This window comes from Peromyscus leucopus, chromosome 15, assembly GCF_004664715.2.
Source record: "Peromyscus leucopus breed LL Stock chromosome 15, UCI_PerLeu_2.1, whole genome shotgun sequence".
NCBI lineage: Eukaryota > Metazoa > Chordata > Mammalia > Rodentia > Cricetidae > Peromyscus > Peromyscus leucopus.
In genome coordinates, this window is record NC_051076.1 from 24,668,428 (window position 1) to 24,689,011 (window position 20,584).

At 42.0% G+C, this 20,584-nt stretch overlaps 2 protein-coding genes across 2 annotated transcripts; both read right to left on the reverse strand.

Annotated features, from left to right (window-relative positions):
• Window positions 1-257: 257 nt before the first annotated feature.
• On the reverse strand, window positions 258-1,206 carry LOC114690734 (olfactory receptor 6K3-like). The gene has a single exon (XM_028865619.1). It carries the CDS (start codon window positions 1,204-1,206, stop codon window positions 259-261), a length of 948 nt encoding a protein of 315 aa, XP_028721452.1. The 3' UTR covers window position 258.
• Window positions 1,207-19,145: 17,939 nt separating this feature from the next.
• On the reverse strand, window positions 19,146-20,088 carry LOC114690735 (olfactory receptor 6N1). The gene has a single exon (XM_028865620.1). It carries the CDS (start codon window positions 20,082-20,084, stop codon window positions 19,146-19,148), a length of 939 nt encoding a protein of 312 aa, XP_028721453.1. The 5' UTR covers window positions 20,085-20,088.
• Between the last annotated feature and the right edge of the window lie 496 nt (window positions 20,089-20,584).

Genomic DNA, 20,584 nt, shown 5'->3' on the forward strand with positions numbered 1-20,584 from the left:
TACTGCTTAGATCATGATCCTTAATTGGCTTGGAAAAGATGGCACTGCACTATTTGTGATTTCAAAATAAGAAGACCCTGTTGCAAGGATGCACATGACTTCATTTTTCAGGACAAACAGTGGTCACTGTGTTAGAAAATGGAAAGACACACCACCAAGACCATGAAAAAAAAACTTACATAGTAATCTGATGATTGTTTGCTTTAAAAACATATGCAGAGGATGAAATGTCTTTGAACAGACATGGGTAAACTCACATTAGCTCCCAGAGACACTGAACATCTTTTGAGAACAGAACATTTTCTTAATGGCATCTTTCATATCTTTGTTCCTCAGGCTATAGATTATAGGATTGAAAAATGGGGCAAGGACAGCAAACATTAGTGCGATGATCTTCTCCAGCAGTGGTTCGAAAGTGGCAGAGAAGCGCAGGTACATGAGAGCCACACTGCCAAAAAACAGCAAGAAAATGGTGATGTGGGCTGTGCACGTGGAAAATGCCTTCTGACGACTCTCACCAGGTGGAATTCTCAGGATCACAGTGACAATTCTTAAATAGGAAAGGGTGATGACAGAGACACAGGTCAGGATGGACATAGCATGGATGACATCTTCAACCAGTATCATAGATGTGTCTGTACACGCCAAGAGAAGTACAGGTTCTAAGTCACAGAAGAGTTGGTGGATATGATTGGGGCCACAGAAGGGCAGAGTAGATATCCACACAATCTCTGGTAGGAGCATGAGGAAGCCAAGGATGAAGGAGCCTGTGGAAAGCTGTGTGCACAGCTTCGGAGTCATAATGATTGCATAGCGGAGTGGGTTACAAATGGCAATGTACCTGTCGATGGCCATTATTGTGAGGACCAAGCTTTCTGTGACTCCAAAGGAATGGAAAAAATACATCTGCAGCAGGCAGCCAATGAAGGAGATCGTTTTCTCTTTGCTGACTAGGTTGTAGAGCATTTTGGGAATGGTCACTGTGGTGTAGCAAATCTCCAGGAAGGAAAATATGCCAATAAAACTGTACATGGGATTGTGCAGACGGACATCCAGCTGCACAGCCAAGAATATCAAGGCGTTTCCAACAACAATGAACATGTAAACACAAAGCAGAAGGATGAAGAACAAAAGGCCACCCTTCTCAAACTGAGGGAAATCAGAAAAATAAAATTCTGTCACCTTTGTCTGATTCTCCTTATCCATAGTTTCAGCAGATTTTTGGCTGGCTGAAAGAATAAGTACAAGCAGAGCACAAGTAAAAGGACAAATAGACAAGTCTAAACAGTCTTAATATTCAGCCAATGAAATAAAATATATGATAAAGTGACATTTTAGATTTATAAAATTTTTAGTAAGCATACCTAGCTGTCAACTATTTTTTTTTAAAGAAACAGCTGCCTATTTAGAAATATAAGTCTGTATACACTATTGACTGACAATTTGGCAATTTTTATTAAAGGGTAATAGTTTAGAAACTGCCTTTCACAACATAATCTAAGGGAAATTATTTTACATAAAGATGACTTACAGAGACAAGCAGTATGATAATTTTATCCCCAGTTATGACAAGCAAAACTGCTGTGTCTGCAGAGAAGCAAACATAAACATGTGCTATCAAGAAGCAGCCATATATGGAAAATAATTTTTGATGTAAAGTCAGTTGATCAAGATGTATAAAACAGCTCCTCACATGTACATCATTGGGCCCATGCTACTTCATCACCTAATTTCAACAGAAAGTTACCTTTACTTCTTGGGAGTTTTGTGACACATTGTCTTTGACAGAAAATTCCATTCATTTCGCTAATCTGAAGCTGGAAAACAGTGAGTGTCTAATAATAGGTTCCATGGTATTTTTACGACTACTTGCTAAAATGCTTTGCATGAAGGAAGTCTAAGATGTGTCTTTTGTCAAATTCAACTGCTTAACTGTGAGAGGTCTGAAGACCGAGCCTGGAAAAAGAGACAGCTATTGATTGCCACCCAAAACAGTCAGTCATCTGGGAGCCGACTTTAGACACAATATATACACTCTTGTGAGACCATGAAACAAACATCCACAAACAAAGGAGAGCTGGCCTGTTAAGCAAGAACCAAGGATTTTTGCTTGCTTTCTAGATATCTTATTGGACATTGAATCTATAGTTAAACATAAGAAACATGAAAAACAAAATTCCCTTTGGTATTTCTTCATGAAAACATTTACTTTAAAAATAGAGGCTCTTGGAAAAATAACTGATGTTCTGATGGTTTCTTGTTTTATACTTTTACCCAGATTCATCGCCTTCAAATATGTCTTGGTCCAATTCAAATCTCTCAGGTAACTGAGGCAAGATTTCTTAAATGCAAAAGCGGTATACTACTACTTTTTAGAAATGCAAAAGATGCTAGTTGTATGATGCTAGTGGTATCTTGTACAAGTGAGGGCTGTTTAAAAGACTCCAAATCTTACTTCTAAGCCTGAAAAATAATGTGAATATATATGGTATTCTCAAAACAATTTCAACATCTGCATCTTTTGCATTTATAATCTGGTATTCTTTACTGATCTGAAATGACATGATACATGTATAATTGTGCAGTGAGTCAAATTATTTTGTTAACAGTACATTTCACAGTCACAAAATTAAACCTGGAAGAAGTAAAAAGGAATTATACCAAAAAGTACTCCTCTATTTCCTGGGGGAAAGAACAACTAGAAACTCAACTCCTAAGCTACAGTCATTGTCAGGGGTTTCTTTATTCCTAGGTGTCTTTCCTCACTCTGCTATATGACATCTGAGCATCTTAGATTATAATCGAACCTAGGATTAAGTAGTGATGAGAAATGCCATAGATCCAGTGTCACAGATGGAATTTAACAAATCATTTCTCCATGCATTTGTTGTGATTTTCTGTAGTCAAAGAACACAAAAAAACTGCCCAAAGCCCCCATACCTGAGCTACAGTTCCCCTACCTCATGTGCTTGCCTGACGTCAGCAATGACTCTGTGGGTCTTTCCATCTTATACCCACCTCTCTTCCAGAATTCCCCTTTCCCAAATATCTTGATTCCTTTGCAGCCCAACAAATAGAAGGTTATAACCACAACACTAGGTTTCTTGGGGGATGAACAGTGGAGAAAGGCTTTATCTTGACACATTTTATCCATTGTCTAGGGAAAAGCTACTCATACCCCCAAGTGTCTAATTAGGGAGCTCTGTTGGCACACTTCCATTTCACAAAGACTCCATACCTCTGGGAAGCTAGGGTTTTTAAGTCATGCAAGATAGCAGATGAAAGGCAATGGTTGCTTTGTTTTTCTGTAGAAGCTATGAAAGAATTGTTTCTGTTATACAATGTCAGGCAGACTGAGTCAGGGGATGAATCAGAAACAAAAGGAATGAAGCTCACAGTCTGTGGTTCAAAGTCCAAATTCTCTTTGGCATTTGCATAAGCCATTACAGCAGCTTGTGAGAACAGCACAATTCTGAAGCCCGTGAAAGAGTTGTAACTTCAGTGGAACTTCTTCAAAAAGATTCAGAAGACCACAAGGCAGAGAAGTAAGGTTCTCACTGAGATTTGTCACACATTTTAGTGACCCCAAAGATTTCTCCATAGGGCTTGATTGAGGAAAAGATTCAAGGACAATGTTTCTACATAAAAGGTGCATTGATAAGAACACAGGAGCAAGCCCATAGAGAGATTGGAAAAGTCCCTCAGATAATGGGTAGAAAATGCAAATAGAGGAATATATTTACTTTTTTATTCTTTTTCTCTTTTTTAAAACTGAATTTGGACCTAATATGTACAGGAGGATAATGCTGGAGGAAAATCAAATGAATAACACAATAATATCTTCTTCTCCTATGAAAATATATATACCACAGGAATAAAAGCTTAAACATCAAATGTAATGGTTGCAGGGGACATAGAAAGGGAACAGCATTTGAAAATATATTTTTAATTAAAAAATAGGATATGAGAATGTATATAACAAAAAGAAGGAACTCTGAGAACAGAGATGGATATTGACAGTGAGTAGTTAGACTTTTAAAAGTTTATTTCTGATCAAGACCCTCTATAAGCATTTGATGGATAAGTGAACTATGTTTAGAGCTTGTGTAGTGGACAAAGGCAACCACACTCTGCCTTTATCACAGCTTTCCCCCAAGATGTCTTGCTGTGGGATGTCTTTCTGTATGCTGTGAATATGTGTTGTTCTGATTGGTTGATAAATAAAGCTGTTTGGCCTATGGCAAGGCAGCCTAGAGGCAGGCAGGAAATACAAGCAGATAGACAGGAAGAAGAAAGGCAGAGAGATAGACACCAGCACTGCCAGGGGAAGCAAGATGTGGAAATACTGGTAAGCCTTGCCCATGTGGCAACTATAGATTAATAGAAATGGGTTAACTTATAGCAGCTAGCTAGCAAGAAGCCTAAGCCATTAGGCCATCCAGTTTGTAAGTAATACAAATCTCTGTGTTTACATGGGATCAAGCAGCTGGAGGACACAGCTCTCTTTCTCACACACACACACACACACACACACACACACACACACACACACACAAATAAATAAATAAATAAATAAATAAAAACACCTAAATAAAATGAATAATCATTCAATGAATCCCCATAGAGGAAGTGTGTATCATAGACGCACTGACTTGTGGCCTCACTAGAACACACTAAGTACTTGATGACAGTATCAGCATAGAGTGAAGACAATTAATGGCTGCCATAAAACAAGGGAGGCCGGAACTAGTGCCAAGCTCTTCAAATCTAAAGCCAAGGAACACAGTATGTAGATCAGAGCTCTGATTCAACTTAGGAACCCGTCCAGGGACTTCACAGGGAAGTCCTATTAAGGAAAAGTCCGACTTTGGGAGCTCTTTAGTAAATGGTAAGCCTTGTTTCATGGAGGAGTGGAAGTGAGCTCACACCAGCAGAAAAAGGCACTTTCCACACTGACATTCAAGTAGTCTCCCCTAATAAATACCACAGCAGCAGCCTTCTCATTTTCATGTTGTCCCAGACAGAGTCAAAGTCAGAGGCTTTTCCTGTACCTTATTGTCCAGCTCACATTAGAGGTAACTTTGGCTTTGAGGCACTGTATAAAACGTGTTTGATTATTTTTTTTTATTTTGTGTGCACATGTATATGCATATGGGCACAAGTGTATGTGTGCGGACACGTATGTGGAGGCCAGAGGACAACTTGACTGACTAGTTTTCTCTTCCCACCACGTGGGTCTCCAGGATCAAACTCAGGTTGTCAGCCTTATGGGCAGGTGCCTTTACCTGCTGAGTTATAGAGACACCCTCCTTATTCTTTATGTCTCCCACAGTCCAGTCATCAGATACCTTCTTCTCGGGCTCTTGGAGGAGGGCTTGCAATGGAGCGTCTTAAACTATGGCTTTGGTTTTACATAGTTTTAATTCCTATTTTATGTGTCTATGCATGTATATTTGCAAATCACATCACAAAATGACCGTTGTAGAATATTATTTTAGCTAGGCAAAGATGTATTTACATTTGTTTACGCTGCAGAATATTACTTTTAACTGTGTAAAAGTGTGTTACCTTTGTTCATGCTGCATTTGCTTAATGATGCCAGGATGTGTGTTTAATTACGTAAAGATGGGCTATATCTGTTTCGCTCTGTCTGCCTAAGCACCTGAAGGGTTAAGAGCTGAAGGGCCAATAGCTAGGCAGAGAAAGGATGGATGTGGCTGGCATGCAGAGAGAATAAATAGGAGAACTCTGGGCTGAAGAGAGAAGAGGAAAAAAAGACTAACAACAAGAGAAGGAGGAGAAATGACTTAGAGGTTAAGAGCACTGACTGCTCTTCCGGAGGTCCTGAGTTCAATTCCAGGAGAGGGGAGGTTGAGATTGCTTTGGCTTTTTTTCTTCTCATATCCCGGTTTTTGTTGTTGTTGTTCTGAGTTTTTAACCTTTACTATGTTTGATGAGATAACCATGCCGGAGGGCTGTGGGCATTGAAATGAACAGTGCATTGCCTGTTTCTGCTGGGCAAAAGCTCTCAGGCTCTTTTATAGCATGGATCTAATCTCAGAGTTGTTAAGTCATTTGGGCTGGGCTCTTACTAAGAGGAGGAATAGAACATGATCACAGGGCAGTCAGTAAAGGTGAGTGGATTTCGTGTCAGTCACTCCTGTCCCTGCCTCCACATTCTCCTCTGAAGGACTCTCATGCTCCTTCGTCAGTTCCCTAACTGCCCCTATACTGAGGCCCAAGGCCTTTTACACACAGGCCACCTATGATCCTTGGGTCCTGTATCTGTGGACTCAACCAATCAAACGGAGGGGGAAATCATAGCTACAGTGTTTACATATTGGCTCTTTTGTCATTGTGGTCTAATGATACAGGGTAACAGCTGTCTACATCACTTTTTACATTGTCTTAGATATTAGAGGTAATCCAGAGGTGATTTAGATTGATACCATTTAATATGAGGGATTTGGAATACTCACTGACTTCGGTGTGTCTGTGGGGACATTTGGATCAATCTCTCATGAATCCCAAGGGGCCACTGTGGTGGTATTGTGTTCCCCAAATATTGTGTACCTTAATAAATTTATCTGGGGTCAGAGAACAGACAGCCACTAGATACAAAGGCTAGAAAATGGTGGCACTCACACCTTTAATCCTAGCATTCCAGAGATAGAAATCCCTCTGGATCTCTGTGAGTTCAAGGCCACATTGGAAATAGCCAAGCATGGTGACACGCCTTTAATCCCAGAAAGCTAGCCTTTAATCCCAGGGAGTGGTGGTAGAAAGGAGAAAGATATATAAGGCGTGAGGACCAGAAACTAGAAGCATTTGGCTGGTTAGGCATTTTGGCTGGTTAAGCATTCAGGCTTTTGAGCAGTAATTCAGCTGAGACCCATTCCGGATGAGGACTCAGAGGCCTCCAGTCTGAGGAGACAAGACCAGCTGAGGATCCGGCGAGGTGAGATAGCTATGGCTTGTTCTGTCTCTCTGATCTACCAGCATGGACCCCAATAACTCGGCTCGGGTCTGATTTTATTAATAAGAACTTTTAAGATTCCTGCAACAGGCCACCGTACTTAGTGTTCATATAACCAGTTTATATGCTAAACATGGGTATCCCATGGCATCTTAAATCTCATCCCTTCCATCTGGACCTGTCTGTGTCTCTAACGTGTTCTCACAGGGCCATTTATATTCATGATCTGATTAAAGATTTGTGATAGAATTAAAAGACTACATGCCTTATTGATCTACCAAGAAGAGTTTAACTTCATAGGCAGGAGAAGGGGCTTCATCTCTGTTCATGTTCAGCTGATGCACAAGCTGAGGCTCTTCAGCATCCATGCTCCACATGGTCACAACCAACCCCAGCAGCTGCCTCTTAGTGTCCTTTATTGCCAAATCTGCCCATGCTGGATAGTTTCATATTTTCTATTGCTAGGAGAAAATACCAGCACAGATATTGCTCACAATCCTCTGGCCCTTTGGGACCTGTTAGTATTGAAGGCATAGATCAACTTGCCTCTGAAGTTCCCCAATGCCCTCGGCTCCATCATTACTCACCACACAGCATTTTCTACACCTGTCCTTGTGGCTAACGGCTTCTAAGGACTCTCCCTACAGGCTGATGGTATCACAGCAGGACATGCAACCCTCCCCCCCCCACTTCCACCTGCTTGGGGGTCTTCACAGATAAGGCTAGGAATGGGGACTCTGGAGACAATAAACACTTTCTCAGATTTAAGAAAAAAAGATTTATTTATTTTTTTAATTTTAATTTTAGGTGTATGAGTGTTTTTCCTACATGCATGTATGTGCACCACATGTGTGCAGTGCCTGAGGAGTCCAGAAAAGGGCATCAGATCCCCTGGAACTGAAGTTATAGATGGTTGTGAGGCACCATGTGGGTTCTGTAAAGTGAAACCTGGTCCTCTGCAAGGGTAGTAAATGCTCTTTACCACAGAGCCATCTCTCCAGCCCCATGTTCTTGAGTAAAACAAAACAAAACCAAACAAAACAAAAAACTCCAAAAACCCTCCTGGCTCCCTAGGATTGTTCTGTTTGTACTCCAAGGGTGGAGGACAGATGCCAAGAGCTAGCCACTTCTTGGGCATTCCACACGTGATTGTACCTGAGCTTCTTTGAGCTGACCACAGCTACAAGTCACACCCCCTTCTTCGAAGGACCCTCTGCTCCTCAGATGTAAGGATTTTTATGAGAACCTGCTCAGTCTAGCCTGCTCCAAGACTGAATAATCTGCGGGTAGGATTTTAAAAATTATCAGACTGTTACTGTTCATCTCTTCCTTTTCCACCACGCAGAATTCTCAGGCTTCCAACTCTCTTTGACGTCTTTCATAATTTTGTTCTGGATTTAAATAAGCCTTTCAACCTACCTGAGCAGTTGGGCCATGATTCAGTTCACAGCAAACATACCCTTTCTTGCCTGAGCAGTGGATTTCTAAATTTGAAAATTATTTCCTGCCAGGTGGTGGTGGTGCACGCCTTTAATCCCAGCACTCGGGAGGCAGAGCTAGGTGGACCTCTGTGAGTTTGAGGCCAGCCTGGTCTACAGAGTGAGATCTAGGACAGGCACCAAAACGACACAGGGAAACTCTGTCTTGAAAAAACAAAAAACAAACAAACAAAAAACCAAAAGGAGAGAAAAAAAAAAAGAAAATTATTTTCTTTTAGTTTCCAGAAAATTCTTCCTCTGATGATTTTTTTTTTTTTTTTTTTTTTTTTTTTTTTTTTTTTTTTTTTTTTTTTTTTTTGTTAAGATGCCATTTGATGCTTCCAAGAACCTGCTTTCAGTAGTTGTTGGAAGTGAGACCCAGGGCTCACCCATTTGCATTTGCTGGTTTCTGAGCTCACACTATGGGAGCCTTAAGGCCCAGGAATACTTTGTCATTCAGCAGTAGAGGAACGTGCTTTCCAGACTTCCACAATCAACCAGAGTGATTGACTCTCATATGGCGGGAGTCTTTACGAATTGTGTGTGTGTGTGTGTGTGTGTGTGTGTGTGTGTGTGTGTGTGTGTGTGCGCGCGTGCGTGAGCGCGCGCGCGCGCGCACACATGCCTTTGTGCCCCACGGAGGCCAGAGGAGGCTGCCTGATACCCGCTCTACCACATTGTACCTCATTCCTTTGAGACAGGGCTTCTAAACCTGGAGCAAGGCTGGTGGCCCGCATCCCCTGTAGTCCTCCTGTCTCTGCCTCCCGCCTGTATGCATAGCAATACTCATCTCTTTACGTGAGTGCTGGGGATTCAAACTTGGGTCCATATACTTGCTCATCAAATTCTCTTATCCACTGAGCCATCTTCCTAGACCCTCATCTTCAATCTTTTACATGTTCTGATTAATAGTGACTGGATTATCTGGGGCATTCTACGTAGTCTTAGCTCAGTATGGCATATTTTTCTCTAAGGGGGGGGTTTATTTAGATTTTAAAAACTATTTTACAGTGTATAGATACAGCTTCTATGTTGGAACCCTTTGGATTCTAAGTGATGGGCTGTCATGTCGGATGCAGCTTCAGGGGAAAGGGTTAGGGTTAGGGGCTTTTCAGTTTTCAGGACCATCTCAGACACCTGCACTCAGGCCCATGGTCCTAATCATCCTCTATTCGGACCTGCTGGGTAAAGCCACGAGGAACCTGAGAACGGGCTCCCACACAGGAGCTGTAATTGGACTCTAATTTGACTAGTTAGACCAGCATGCTCACTATTAAATATGCAAAGTGTGAGGAACATACTAAAGTGTGAGGTCCACTAAATGGAAGGTGAATACAGGTCTTACAGACTAATAACTAGCGAGATAAAGGAGGTATGGGGACAGGGAAGGCTGCGTAAAGAAGACCCAGAGACCAGGTTTTGTAGGATGAGTAGTAGTTTCCGGTGTAAGAGAGAAGGGCAGTCAGGATGGATGAACCGTGTGTACAAAGGCATTTTAGTAAGAAGTGTCACACTGCATTTAGGACAGGTTAATTAGTGTGGTATAAGCTTCAGTTGAGTGAGGTTGGGCTGGAGAGATGGCTCAGTGGTTAAGAGTCCTTACTGCTTTTGCTGAGAGTTTGGTTCCCAGCATCCAGGTACCAGGTCTCACAACTGCCTGTAACTCCAGCTTCAGGGGATCCAGTGTCCTCCTCTGGCCTCCACAGGAACAGGCCTGTGCACGCAGTCTCTGTCACGCACATACGCACAATTAAAAATAACAAAATAAATCTTAAAAATAGACCTAGTGAGGTGGGAGCAGGTGGAAGACTGCGGAGGTGAATTTGCCTGAAACCTTCAGGAGAGCTCAGGGGTCCACATTGCTTCCAAAATCCCTCCACCCCCACCTCTGGCCCTGACACCCCTCCTCTGGGCCCTCTGGAACCTCCCTTCCACTGGTTACCACCGCCACCACCCCACCCCTGACCTTGGCTGGCTACAGGGTTTGGTATACGGCGGGGTGTGGATCGGGGCCAGCATCCCCCACAAGCTGCAGAAGTGTTAGAGCTACACCTTGCCGGTCCTTCACCCTTCCGTGGCTCACCACGACTTTTGGGTACCACTTTCTCCACTTCATGGATGGTCCTGGCTTCCTGATGGTTCTTCTGTTTCCTTTTCTTTCTTTCTTTCTTTCTTTCTTTCTTTCTTTTTTTTTTTTTTTTTTTTTGGTTTTTCAAGACAGGGTTTCTCTGTGTAGCCCTGGCTATCCTGGAACTCACTCTGTAGACCAGGCTGGCCCTGAACTCACAGAGATCCTCCTGCTTCTGTTTTCCAAGTACTGGAATTAAAGGTGTGTGCTACCACCACCACCACCACCACCCGGTCTTCCATTTCTTTTGAGTCCTTCTCTAGATTTGAAAATGGACTCACCTGGGGACACTGTGACCCTAGGGGCTGTGTTGGTATGGCACTGTCCCCTGGGCTTCTCTGATGCTTGTTCCCCTCTGCTGCATGGGTGGCCCATCTGCCTCCTCCAGAAACAGGGTGGCCAACAGGTGGCGCTGTGGGGCCCAAACTTGCACCGGACACAAAAGCTCAGAGGATGGTGTGAGGCAATAGGGAGGCATAGGAACCGGGAACTAGAGGGTGCAGGGTCCGTCTAAACACATTCTGCTTGAGTGTGTACTAGTAAATACAGCTATAGCACCAAACACAGGCACACAAGTATGTTCACACACAGCATATCTACTAGTAAAATGTATGTACACACATATGCACACCTACATTCCTATCAGTGTATCTTTCATACACACATACCTTCATATGTAGGTGCACAAAAATTAGCATATATATGTATATTGTATGCATGTATGTACAAAACTGTGCTAGTTAGTTCTATGTCAACTTGACACAAGCTATAGTCATCAGAGAAGGGAGCCTCAGTTGAGAAAATGCCTCCATAAGATTGGGCTGTGGGGTATTTTCTTAATTAGTGATTGATGGGGAGGGCCCAGCCCACTGTGGGTGGTGGCATCCCTGGGCTGGTGGTCCTGGGTTCTATAAGAAAGCAGGCTGAGCAAGCCATGGGGAGCAAGCCAGTAAGCAGCGCCCCTCCATGGCCTCTGCATCAGCGCCTGCCTCCAGGTTCCTGCCCTGTTTGAGTTCCTGTCCTGACTTCCTTCAGTGATGAACAGTGGTGTGGAAATATAAACCAAATAAACTCTTTCCTCCCCAGCTTGCTTTCTGATCATGGTGTTTCATGGCAGCAATAGAAACCCTAAAATAATAACATATGTACATACAGACATAGATGCTGAGGCGCATACACTGGTGTGTATGTGTGTATGCACGTGTGCACACATGGATTTGCACATACGAATATCTGTATGCATCAGCATGCATGGCTGTGGAAGGCAGTGGCTTCTGTCACTAAAGAGGACTCTGGATCTCCGCTGTCACAAAGATTTGCAATAAAACATGCCCTTAACCATCCACTTACTACATTAAAAAAAAATGGCCCTGCTCCAGCAGTGGTCTGGGACTGCCTCTGTATCCAGTAAGTATGCAGCTGTTGCCAGGGACATCGCCGAGAGCTGAGAAGGTGCACCTGCCCGGTCTGTTTACAGTCTATGCTTTGCATCAGAATGATGGGCATTCAGGAAGAAGGGACCCTAACTTGGCCCAAATCATTGAGCTTGCCCAAACATGGCTTGGCAGAGTGGAAAGGGGAGACATCGTTGAGTCACACACATTTGATCCAAGCTGTAGAACTGTCACTCACTAGCAGTATAACCTTCCAAGTCACCCCTCTGAGTCCTGTCCCCCATACCTGTCAAGATGGTGGCTATGCAGGGTTGATGTGACAATCAGAATGTGCCCGTGGCTAGGTGGCAGCTCTGTGACACTGGAATACCTGATGGTCTGAAAGTCAAGATCTAAAGACCTGCTCTGCTTGCTCAGTTCCAGCCAGCCTGTGGGCGGAACGCAGACAGCAAGGAGGCCAGGCTGCTTTCCCAGGGGGAGCATCCCATCCACTGGTAGTCCTTCCCCACGGAGCCACGAACTGATGGGTTTCTATGGGAAGGAGCTCTATATTCTAACTGGAGTCACAGCAAGTCTCTTTTGTATGTCCGTGTGTTCACGTTTGTGCCTGTGTAGGTGTGCATATGAGTGAGTGTGCATGTGTGTGAGTGTGCATGTGTGTGAGTGTGCATGTGTGTGAGTGTGCATATGTGTGAGTGTGCATGTGTGTGAGTGTGCAGATGTGTGAGTGCTCACAGAGACCAGAGGAATACCTCAGATATCACATGTCAGTCTTGAGGTGTAATCCAGCCTTCCTCCACCCTTCCCTTCCCTTCTTTCCTCCCTTACATTTCTTCCCCTCTCAGCCCTCTCTCCCTCCCTTCCTCCCTGCCTCCCTCGTTCCTTTCCTTCCTTTCTCTCTTCTGTCAGGGTCTCTTGCTAGTCATCAAGTAGGCTAGTCACACTGGCCAGCAGGCTCCAGTGATCTGTCTGTCACTACCTCCTCAGTGTGGGGATTACAAGTGGAAGACACACCGCTGCCTTCCTTCCTCCCCCTTCACCTCCTTCCCCTCAACCTCGTCCTCCCCTTCCTTCTCCCCCTCCTCCTGTATCCTCCTCCTGTACAGTATATGATTAAAGCTTAGCACCCAGACACAGACCTTTTTTTGTAGGGGGCTGGAAAGGTTAGACAAGGCTCACCTCAGAAGAATAACTATTAACAAGCTTCTGTATAGACAATGTGGAAAATGTGAGGAGGGGGGGAAAGAAAGAAAATCACTCATAATTCTCCTCCCCCACATGACCTCTGCTAACATTTTGGTACATGGTTTGCAATTCTCTTGCAATTACGTAAAGATGGGCTGCATCTGTTTGGCTCTGCCTGCCTAAACACCTGAAGGGTTAAGAGCTTAACGGCCAATAGGTAGGCAGAGAAAGGATGGGTGTGTCTGGCAGGCAGAGAGAATCAATAGGAGACATCTGGACTCAAGAGAGAAGAGCAAAAAAGACTAACAAGAAGCGCAGGAGGAGAAATAGCTCAGGGGTTAAAAGCACTGAGTACTCTTGCGGAGGTCCTAGGTTCGGTTCCAAGGAGAGGAGAGAGGGGAGAGGAGCAAAAATGGCCATCCTACCAAAAGCAATCTACATATTCACTGCAATCCCCATTAAATTTTAGCATAATTCTTCACAGATTTTGAAAGGACAATTTTCAGTTTCATATGGAAACACAAAAAAATCTAGGATAGCTAAAACAATTCTGAATTATAGAACGGCTGAAGGTCTCACCATTCACAATTTAAAGTTGTACTACAAAGGAATCGTAATAAAAACATATGTTGGCATAAATAAGACATATTGATCAATGGAATTGAAATGCAGACCTAGACATAAATCCACATACCTGTGAACATCTGATACACACTGGAAAAAAAATGAATAGTTAAAAAGTGCTGGTCAAACTGTATGGTCTCATATAGAAGAATCCAAATAGATCCATACTTATCACCTTGCAGAAAATTCACCTCCAAATGGATCAAAGACCTTTACACAAAAGCAGGTACATGGAATCTGATAGAAGAGAAAATGGGGAATAGCCTTGTCCTCTCTTGGTTCAAGAGAAGATGTTCTGAACAGAACACTGTTATCTTGGGCACTTAAATCAACAATTAACAAATGGGACCTCATGAAACTGAAAAGCTTCTGTAAGGCAAAAACATCATTATTTAGACAAAGCAACAGCCTACAGAATTGGCAAAGATTTTACCAACCCCACATCTGATAGAAGGCTAATGTCCAAAATATATAACAAACTCAAAAAACTAGATAATCAAGAAAAAATAACCCAGTTAAAATGGGGTACAGATCTAAACAGAGATTCTTAAAAGAGGAAACCCAAATGGCTGAGAAACATTAAAAAAATGTTCAACTTCCTCAGCCATCAGGGAAATGCAAATCAAACCTACATTGAGATTCCATCTTATACTTGTCAGAATGGCTAAGATCAATAACACAAGTGACAACTCATGCTGGCAAGAATGTGGAATAAGGGAGACACTCATGCTTTGCTGGTGGGTTTGAAATCTTTTACAGGTACTATCCTGGTCTCCTTCATTGTAGTTGCCCTGACTTATGTCCAGATCATTGTGGTGATTGTGGTGATCTCTCAGCAGAGAGGTGGCATAAGATCCTTTTCATGTGTGTGGCCTATTTTCCTGTTTTTTTTTTTTTTTTTTTTTCCCGTTTTCTTTTATCAGTGTGGCTGTCAAGTGTTTGAGATTCTTGACCACCTACTCAGGCTTCTGAAACAAAGTGATTGCTGTTGCTTTTGTTGTCCTTGCTCCATCTCTCAATCCCATCACAGGTGGGGCTGGGGAGTAGATCTCTATCTTGAAAAATAAAATCCTTCTAGAAGTTCAGAATCTCACTGTTGCTTTTTGGGACCTGATCATGTTCCTTTTCTATTGTCAACAAATACATGTTTTGCTGCTGCTAACAGGCATGAGGAACTGTGCCTCTAGGTCATTGGTGGCCACTTGTCTACAGAGCACCTACCAGACTCACAATGCTGAAGCAGTATGTATGGATTCTCTTGCTTCAAGCACAATAGATTCTTCTCAATTTGCTAGCATTCTCCTGTCCTTCTCTTCTTTGATTCCCTGTGTCAGTGAGGTCAAAGATCAGGTATGAGGCACACACTACACAAAATAGTTCTGGAAACTATTAATGTTTAGCCAAAACTTCCACCTCAAGTCATGGGAAGTCTAGCTTGGGTCCCACATCCAGGGCCTTGGCCTGGTCTGGCCACCCCTACCTGCTATGTGACCAACCTCTAGGCTTCTGTTAGAACCATGCTATCTATACCGAAATCCTCAGGCCTCTCTGATGTCACATCTAACTTTTCCACCCAGACAAATCTATCCCCCACACTTCTTCCATGGGTGAGGAAATACATCCTGTACACAAGTCTACTACCCTGTGTCCACCTGACTTCATCCCATCCAGGCAACTTCTAATACTGAGGCTGGACCCACCTTCACATTCTCTCTTCTGCCTGAATTCTGTTCTGACCATATCAGACTTAAAACTAACAGAAGAAGTCTACATGCCCAGATCCCATCAGGAAAATGCCATTATGAACTATCAAGCCAGTATCTTCTCTCTAAAGCATACCAACCCATAGACATGTTTAACAATGAGAATTACCTAGATGAACCCAGGACACATAATTAAAAGGATCAATCATAAACTTCATCAAATAATTCAAGGAATTTAAAGAAGGCATAAAGAAATGGCTCAATGAAATTAAAAGGCTTCTTGTGACTGGAGTTGGGGGCTTTATGGATGATATTCGGTTATTAGAGGGAGCATTGTCAGCCCAGACAGAAAATTTCATTTAAACTATGTATGTGTTTTTATTCACAGACTTACATGTGTTAAAAAATTTTAGGCAAATGTTACATATATACAAGCAACATTGTATAGACTGAGCAGGTTATATTTAAAAATATATGTGTACATACATATATGCATGTAACAACACTCAATAAAAAATAGGCCATGCATTGAAAAAGGAGCAAGGAGGGGTATACCGGAGGGGTTGGAGAGAGAAAGGGGAAAGCAGAAATGATGTAACTATATTGTAATCTCAAAAATAAAAGAAAATAATCTGTTACTGTTGATGCTTCCCCTTGCATTTCCAGCATGAACTCCTGTCATTCATTCATTATTCCTCAAATATTGTTTCTTGACACAAGAGAAAAATGTTTCTCCTTGTCCAGCTTATTTAGTCTTAAAACCCAGTTCTACAACCATAGACTGGCCATAGCATGATGTGAAAGAGAATTTCAGGCTCAACAGGCTTTCACAAAGATTTCTAACCTTTGTGACCTACTATATCTAATGTCACCATTCAAAGATATTTTCTTTATATGCACTGTTTTGCAAATCAAAAAGCCCTGAAGTAAATTCATCAGAATCATCATTATTTCAACATTGAAACTAAATAAAATCTGGAACTAAAGTTCAAATTCATTTAATGATTTGATTAAAGTCATCTAAGTAGCTATAACATCTGCTTAGAATTTCCTATTTATTTATGTTATTCATTTCCTCTGTGTGTTGATGTTTGTGTGTGGCAGATGCTTACATTACACAAGGCTCACGTGAAAGTCGGTGAATAACTCTGAGGGGTGGGTCAGTTCCCTCCTGTCATTTTGTGGCATATGGGGATTGAACTTATGTCATCAAACATACATGCAAGTGCCTATGACTACCCAACTCTCTCACAGGACATAGTATTAGGCCCTTGGTGTCTCTATTGAATTTTTAGTCTCCAATAAATATGTCATTTTAGTTAATGTGCTTGGTTTTCAATGAATGACAATTTGAAAATTTTTTCCTCCAAGTATTTTAAGGAATCTTAGCAGTTTTCACTGTGTCCTGGAGTAGCTGGGTCTTTCCCCTCTGTGTTTTCAAGTCCTTCAATGACTGTGAATCATGGGAAAATCATTGAACAAAGGGATTCAAAGACAAGCATTTATAAATTTTTCAGCTATGAAGTGTCATAGGCCCTACAGGTGAATCCACTACCCTTACTCTAGTAAATAAGGATAGCATTAAAATGACTCCTAATTATTATCACTATATCCATAAATCAGTGTATCACTCAATCCTCACTAGAGAAGTTTCTTCTTGCAGTAGATGGTAACTAACACAGATACTCATAACTGATCAATGTGTAGAGAATAAATAGTGTGGAGTGTTCTGCCCTAAATGGTGTTCTATAACACACCCATTCTGCTTAAAGCTCAAGGATATATGCAGAAGAGGGGGCATAAATATTGCAAGAGTCAGAGGAGAAGGATGAGTTCAAGAAAACAGTGTTTTTCCAACACAGCAGGGCAGAGACAGAGGAACTCACAATAACCATGACAACATGAACAAGATCTCAGCAAGCTTAAGCCAGACAGAATCCCACCATGGTGCAGGGGAGCTAGGCACAGTCTCACCCCTCGCTGATGATCTGCTGCCATTTGATAGCTGCTGGGAAAAAGTTGATTTTCTGCAATAATATGAGGCCTGTTTTATAAACCACACTCAAGGGCAGGCCCTATGCCCAAGAGCAATTACCCTACAAAAGTTGGTCTCAATGAGTTTAAAAGAGGCAGGGAGGGGGACATAAAGCTGGAGAGGTAGGAAGCTGGGTACAGATTTGGGAGGAGTTGGGAAATATGATCAAAATGCATTACATGAAATTCTCAAAGGATAAATAAAAACATTATTAAAAAATGTGCTGTGCTGAAATTGAGGAAGGATGGAGGGTGATTAGGAATTCTGAAGGGAGTGGAAGTGTAATTATTGGGGGATACTCTAGATTTATAGAACTAGTATTGTTCTTTTTAAAAGTATTCATTTTTAAACAATGTGTATATTTGCGCATCCGTGCATGGAGATGTAAGACATAATTGAGTCCCCTGGAACTGGAGTTATAGGCAGTATGAACCACTTGATGTGGGTACTGGGGCCTGAACTCCAGTCCTCTACAAAAGCAGAATGAACTTTGAAATGGTGAACCACCTCTCCAGTCACCTAGAAGCTTCCTTGTAGTCAAAGTTTGATTCTCCAATGACAAAAAAATATTCAGATGCATAAACATTTCTTGTACTGGATAGTAGGTAAATCCCCACTTTCTAGTAGTCATGTTACAGGAAATAGCCAGTTAAATAAAATAATTAGTGCAATGTAAGTCTATTTCCTGACAATAGCCCAGCTCCGACACTCTCACTCTTTATAAGGGATGTAGATATTTAGGATCACTAACAATGACACAGATGACTCACCAGAACAGAAACAACACACTTCATTCTTCTCACAAGGATGCTTTTTGACTACTTTATTCCTTTCTTTTGAGACATATTTTTGTTACATATATATGTACTGAATGTTATTATATTGCACATGTTTGTAGTAATGTTATTCTAAATCTCAGACTAAAGATGAACCAGGTGGATTAAAGTTATTAAAACTAAAAAAATAATATTTTACTAGAAACCATAAGCTAGAAATTATGTATCATGATTTAGAGATTCTTGTTGTCACTATCAAAAGCTTCTTATAAGAAAATATTATATAATGAAATTAAGATTCACAGAGATTGATTTACCTTGCCAAATCCAAGTAATTGATACATCATTCAATAAGCTATAATTTAGACTCAAATTTGTGGACTTTCAAATATATGCCCAATAGACCAGTGTTTTCTATATGAGAAAATTGTTAAGTAATCTAAGAAACATTCTTTTTTTGCTCCAAATTTTATTTAATAAATATTATTGTTTAAGATAAAATGAAATGATTTATGTTAAATCAAGTAAATTTGAACCTACATGTATTAGGTAAGAAATATTTGGCAGAATTTCTAAGCGTGATTCACAAATACCTGAGGTTAGAAAAATCACAGTGTCCCATGATGCTGAGGGAGCGTGCATACTCTGCAGTCTCTGGGCTCAAACTGTTTGTACCTCCAGCAGATATTGTAATGTCTCTGATAACACTGAAGGCCAGGCAGCCCTTCGTCACTTCAGTACCTGACATAGAGAAGAATGAGATGCTTCATTTCTCCTCTCCAACTCTTGATGATCCCTCAGCCATCATATCATCAAATCTGTCCTTGACCTTCATTCTGCTACCCATCATCCTAGCATCCCTGTTTTCATCAGCTGCCTCTTCAGGGCGTCCTTGATTTCCTTGTTGCGCAAACTGTAGATGAAGGGGTTAAGGAAAGGGGTAACCACAGAATAGACTACTGCTAAGGCTCGGTCATAGTCAAGGGAGTAACTTTTCTTCAGCCGCACATACATGAAGAGGATGCTGCCATAGAAGATGAGAACCACAGTGAGGTGGGAGGCACATGTGGAGAAGGCCTTCTTCTTGCCTGCAGCAGAAGGAATTCTGAGCACTGTGCGAATTATCTGCAGGTAGGAGCTGAGAATCAGCAGGAAGGTGGCCAGAATCTTGCAGGAGTTTACAATAAAATCTACCAGAACATTGACTGATGTGTCAGTACAAGCCAAGCTCAGCACAGGAGGGAAATCACAAAAGATGTGTTGAATATGGTTGGGACCACAGAAAGGAAGACGAGACACCAAGGAAATTTCTACCACTGGCCCAGCCAAGCCTCCCAACCAGCAGCCAATAGCAATCTTGGTGCACAGTGTTTGGGTCATGAGGGTGGGATAGTGGAGGGGTCTGCAGATGGCTAAGTACCTGTCATAGGCCATTGCTGTCAGGAGGTAGCACTCAGTAGCTCCAAGAGAGTGAAAGAAATAGATCTGCAGGAGGCATCCAGAAAAGGAAATTGTCTTCTTCTCACTGAGCAAGTTCGCCAGCATCTTAGGGATGGTGGCAGCTGTGTAGCCAAGCTCCAAGAAGGAAAGAATGCTGACAAACTTGTACATGGGTGTATGGAGCCGAGAGTCCATGTGGACCACCAAGAATATCAGCAGGTTTCCCAATATTGTAGTGAGGTAAATGGCAAGCAACAAGAAAAAGAGATAAGTCTGGACACCTTGGAGGTGAGGGAAGCCCAAAATGATGAATTCTGTTACCTGGCTCCAGTTTCCAGTGTCCATTGCTCAATATTCACGTACCTATAAGGTAAGATCTAGAAGAGATAAGGGGGAAAGCAGCCATTGGCGCCCTATCAAGGAAACTTTCCATGCCTCCCCCTGACCTCTAGAGTAAACTTTCCCTAGCACATGCTTTGAGAGGCAAGCATTTCAATTCCATCCCCACCCATTCCTCTGGGCTTCAATATGTCTACCCAATAATTAGAACTCAACTGTCCTTTTCTGAGCAGTACAACCAAACTTTGGTCTTGCATCCTATTTGTGTTTCCTATTAATGGTGTATATATTGCCATTATGAAATGCTCATTGAATGTGTAAGAACATCACTTCTACTGGGAAGTATTGACAGTGTACCAGACCAAGGCTATGCAATTCCCATTATATTTCCTGCTTTCTAACTTCAACTTCTTTGCTCCATCAAGCTTTTGCCTCCAGAAACATCGATTCTTTTGCCCTACTTCCTTATATTCTCTCTTGGAAGCAGATCGAACACCACCTATCTC

Bases quoted from the DNA above. Each gene is read 5' to 3' on its own strand.
- LOC114690734 (XM_028865619.1), bottom strand. From the start codon at position 1,206: ATGGATAAGGAGAATCAGACAAAGGTGACAGAATTTTATTTTTCTGAT.
- LOC114690735 (XM_028865620.1), bottom strand. From the start codon at position 20,084: ATGGACACTGGAAACTGGAGCCAGGTAACAGAATTCATCATTTTGGGC.